Genomic DNA, 4,473 nt, shown 5'->3' with positions numbered 1-4,473 from the left:
TTTCACTTTCAGTTCCACGGCTGTGTCCAAAACAACAGGACGGGTCCTCCGAAGGTCGAATTCATCATCCTCGTACGTCACAGCGCCGCGACGAAGGACGTCCAAAACCGAAGACTCCTCCGATGCGTCCGACAAATACATCCTTCCTTTGGCCCGAATCGAAGGACAGGTCCGATGGATCCTTCCCGGCCCAGCATATCCCATAATGCATTGCGGTCCAACTGGAGATTTTTTAAAGCTAGTAATGACGGACGAAGCGAGAGAAAATAATACGTTTTAAATAAAAATATGGCGATATAAAAATTAAAAAAATTAGCGGTTGTAATTCTAACACTTATCATTTGTATGGACATGTTTTTAAATATTTTGCCATAAAAAAAAAGCGAAATAAACATGAACCTACAGCGGGTCAATTAGTTCTTCAAATGATACTTTTAAGTTCATTTTATAGTTTTGTGATATTAATAATACTAATATATTGGTATTTTCCTAATTTTGATTTAAGTTTGCTTGTTTAGCATCGTCACAGTTGCTAGGTAAGACGTACACCGGGGTAAGGAGGGGAGGCTAGACCGTCCAAATTCACAGCCTTTTTTTCTTCTGGTCTTCCCGGTCTACCAAGGACCCGGCCCACCTCGACCGGGTAGTCTGGGTCCTCCGGAGGACCCGGCCTGCCGTTTTGGACACAGCCATGGAACTGAAAGTGAAAGTAGTCAAACTGAATTTTTAATAAATCAAAATACAGTTTTAAAGCAAATTAATTCATTTTCAAACCAATTAATTCAGTTTCAAATCATGAACATTCAGATTCAGTTCCTGTTGGCACAAGTTTTATCCCATAGGTCCCATTCAAGATGGCCGCCATTTGACAGGAAGTGGACACATCAGACTCAGACTGCGAGTGTTTATTAAATTACAAAGATTATTCATTCATCTCATTATTCAGGTTTTTATCTTCGTTACTGAATCACAACGGGCCCACCGGGACCAGAACACAACGGTCTGGACTCCATCGTCACTTCACAACAAACAGAACCCAGACGATGAGGATGATGAAGATGAAGGCCTAACCACACGCTCAAACACAGGTGTTGGTTCTGTTTGGACCGGTCCTGTTTGGACCGGCTCTGGTTCAGAACCGGTCCTTTAAATAAAACTTTTAAAAGTTCTGTGTTTAAAAACCCAAATGGTGATTAAAATCTGTTTAAACGAACGGGTCTGGACCAGAACCAGAACCAGAATCTGGTGCAGGAGCTGGTCAGGACTTCAGTTTAATTCTGGACCTCTGCAGGCGAAACCAGAATCGGGTCTTTAAAACTTCCAGGTGGTTCTGATCCGTGAGACGTGACCGGGTTTCTTCAGGACTGTGCCCGGTGGTTCTGAGGCCAGGCCCGGTTCTGACAGGAACTGATCAAAGTTCAGGTAAAAGGATAAAATAACTTCAAGGTTCTGAGTCACACAAACGGGTTTCATATTGAAAGGTTCTGATCCGTCTGGACCGATGGCGGGACAGTCTGTAGGTTACAGCGCTGCCTCAGGCCGGGCCGGTCCGGTCCGGTCCGGTTCTGGAGCAGAGGGGGGTCAGTTGTTCTCGAACAGAGACAGCAGGTCATCGTTGTTGTTGGGCAGGTCCGGCGGGCCCAGGTAGGACAGCAGCTCGTCTGGGTTGGTCAGTTCTGGAAGCAGCTGCAGAGACAAACACCGGGTCAGAACCAGGACCAGAACTAGAACCAGAACCAGGACCAGGACCCGGGGTCAGAACAAGGACCAGGACCAGGACCAGGACCAAAGCCCGGGGTCAGAACCAGGACCAGAGCCCGGGGACGGGTCTACTTACATCCAGAGAAGGTTCTGGAACTTCCCCCAGCCCAAAGGGGGCGTCGCCCTGGAGACGAGGGTTCTGGTTGTTTCTCTGCATCACCTGGTTGTTGCCATGGAGACCCTGAGACTGTTGCTGGGAGACGAGAGGAGATTAAATATAAAAAAGAACAGAATAAAATGATGATGATGATGATGATGATGATGATGATGAAGAATCAGCCTACCTGTGTAGCCAGCGGGTGAGGGGGGGGCTTGTCGGGGGTGAGGAGGGCACTGGAGAGCTCTGATTGGTAGGGGAGGGGGGGAGGTCCGGGGGAGGAGAAGTTCCCCACGCTGGGAGACCCGGGTCCGCTGAAGTCAGAGAACGGCGCCGACGGAGCGGGAAAGGACGGAGCTGAGGGACGAGACGCACGGGTCAGTCCTGACCCGGGTCCTGTTCCAGAGCACAGACCCGGGTCACGTGACCCACCTGCTGAGGGGAAGTCAGGTGTGTTGCTGCTGCTGGCCCCACCCCCTGAAGGCAGGGACGGGTACGGCATGGGCGAGGAAGAGGAGGACGGCGCCGCGGGCGTGTTGGAGGGGGCGGGGCCAAGGGAGATGATCATCTCCATGACGCTGGGCAGGACCATGTGGCTCGGGCTCAGGGTCCTGCAGCGCTTCAGGACCGGACCGTCTGGCTCCTCCTTCACGTGGAGGTCGGGTTTCACCGGGATCGGCTTCCAGGAGCAGACCGGGTCGATGGTGATCTCCTCGTAGTCGGAGCTGAGCGAGGAGGAGGAGGAGAGAGGAAGAGTTCATTAAGACCAGCTCTCCTTAAGTCCCGCCCCCTCAGTCACAGCTCTATTTAAGCCCCGCCCCTCAGTCACTAGCTCTCTTTAAGCCCCGCCCCTAAGTCACCAGCTCTCAAGCCCTGCCCCTCAGTCACCAGCTNAAGCCCTGCCCCTCAGTCACCAGCTCTATTTAAGCCCCGCCCCTCAGTCACCAGCTCTATTTAAGCCCCGCCCCCTCAGTCACAGCTCTCAAGCCCTGCCCCTCAGTCACCAGCTCTCTTTAAGCCCCGCCCCCTCGGTCACAGCTCTCTTTAAGCCCTGCCCCCTCAGTCACCAGCTCTATTTAAGCCCCGCCCCCTCAGACACAGCTCTCTTTAAGCCCCGCCCCCTCAGTCACAGCTCTATTTAAGCCCCGCCCCCTCAGTCACCAGCTCTCTTTAAGCCCCGCCCCCTCAGTCACAGCTCTATTTAAGCCCCGCCCCCTCAGTCACAGCTCTCTTTAAGCCCCGCCCCTCAGTCACCAGTTCTATTTAATCCCCGCCTCCTCAGTCACAGCTCTCTTTAAGCCCCGCCCCCTCAGTCACCAGCTCTCTTTAAGCCCCACCCCCTCAGTCACAGCTCTCTTTAAGCCCCGCTCCTCAGTCACAGCTCTATTTAAGCCCCGCCCCCTCAGTCACAGCTCTCTTTAAGCCCCGCCCCCTCAGTCACAGCTCTCTTTAAGCCCCACCCCCTCAGTGATCACTCTCTTAAAGCCCCGCCCCCTCAGTCACAGCTCTCTTTAAGCCCCACCCCCTCAGTGTAAGCAGGCTCTTACTTTTGGACGTAGATGAGGATCCCCAGCATGTACTGGTCCACCTCCAGGCCCTCCAGCAGAGCCGTTTTACTGCAAACACAAACATGGGTCTTTAAAGGTCCTCCTCACACCTGCTGGGTCTGAGGAGGACCTAGACCTCAGACCCAGCAGGTCTGGACTGAGCAGGTCCAGTCTGGGTTCTTACTTGCAGACGGGACACCTCCAGGTTCCTCTCTCACAGTTCAGCTGCAGGTACGACTCCAGGTCAAAGCACTGAGGGAAGAAAAACAAACTGATTCGATGGCTCACCACTTCCTGCTGCTCCTGAGTACTTCCTGTTTTCTACTTCCTGGTATCCAGAGGTGGACTGTGATTGGCCGACGTCCTCACCTGTATGTGTCGACAGTCATGGCCTCTGGCGGGCAGCTGGATGCGCCGGAACGTGATGGGACATTTTAACGAGACTCTGATGGCTGTCTGCTCCACACCGTCCTCTCCGTTTAACCCGGGGGTCCCAGGGATTGAGCCGCTGCTGAAGTTCCTTTTTACTGAAAAACAAAAACAAGAACAAACTCAGTTCATAAAATAAATCACTACAAAACTGATCCTGAGGTCCAGAAACCAGGAGCAGCAGGTCTGGACTGGTTTCAGAACTGGTTTTAAAAGCAGAGAAGAAGAACGTACTCTTGGTGACGCAGTGCTCCGCCGGCAGCAGCCTCTTCTTCATCAGACCCTGAAGAACCGAACGCACCGAGGGACGGTGGACGAGCTGCAGGACGAACAGGTGAGACTGCACACAGACAGGTGGGTTAGCTTCATCTGGGTTAGGTTAAACCTGAGTTAGCTTCATCTGGGTTAGGTTAAACCTGAGTTAGCTTCATCTGGGTTAGCTTTATCTGGGTTAGGTTAAACTGGGTTAGATTAATCTGGGTTAGGTTGAACTGGGTTAGGTTGAACTGGGTTAGATTAATCTGGGTTAGGTTGAACTGGGTTAGATTAATCTGGGTTAGGTTGAACTGGGTTAGATTAATCTGGGTTAGGTTAAGCTGGGTTAGCTTCATCTGGGTTAGCTTCATCTGGGTTAGGTTA

The 4,473-nt window shown here is 52.1% G+C and overlaps 1 protein-coding gene across 1 annotated transcript in view; it reads right to left on the bottom strand.

Annotated features, from left to right (window-relative positions):
• Positions 1 to 889: 889 nt before the first annotated feature.
• LOC106527826 (zinc finger MIZ domain-containing protein 2) overlaps positions 890 to 4,473 on the bottom strand; it is a gene marked incomplete in the record, with an annotated part of 19,573 nt that continues 15,989 nt past the window's right edge. Inside the window, 8 exon segments of the mRNA XM_014022821.1 lie at positions 890 to 1,686; positions 1,838 to 1,954; positions 2,046 to 2,215; positions 2,291 to 2,583; positions 3,406 to 3,474; positions 3,590 to 3,657; positions 3,775 to 3,932; positions 4,069 to 4,174. Of these exon segments, the coding sequence (XP_013878275.1) occupies positions 1,582 to 1,686; positions 1,838 to 1,954; positions 2,046 to 2,215; positions 2,291 to 2,583; positions 3,406 to 3,474; positions 3,590 to 3,657; positions 3,775 to 3,932; positions 4,069 to 4,174 (1,086 nt within the window).

This window comes from Austrofundulus limnaeus, unplaced genomic scaffold, assembly GCF_001266775.1.
Source record: "Austrofundulus limnaeus strain Quisiro unplaced genomic scaffold, Austrofundulus_limnaeus-1.0 Scaffold343, whole genome shotgun sequence".
Taxonomy (NCBI): domain Eukaryota; kingdom Metazoa; phylum Chordata; class Actinopteri; order Cyprinodontiformes; family Rivulidae; genus Austrofundulus; species Austrofundulus limnaeus.
Note: the sequence above shows the minus strand (reverse complement) of the source record. Positions and strands in the feature narration are given on the sequence as shown.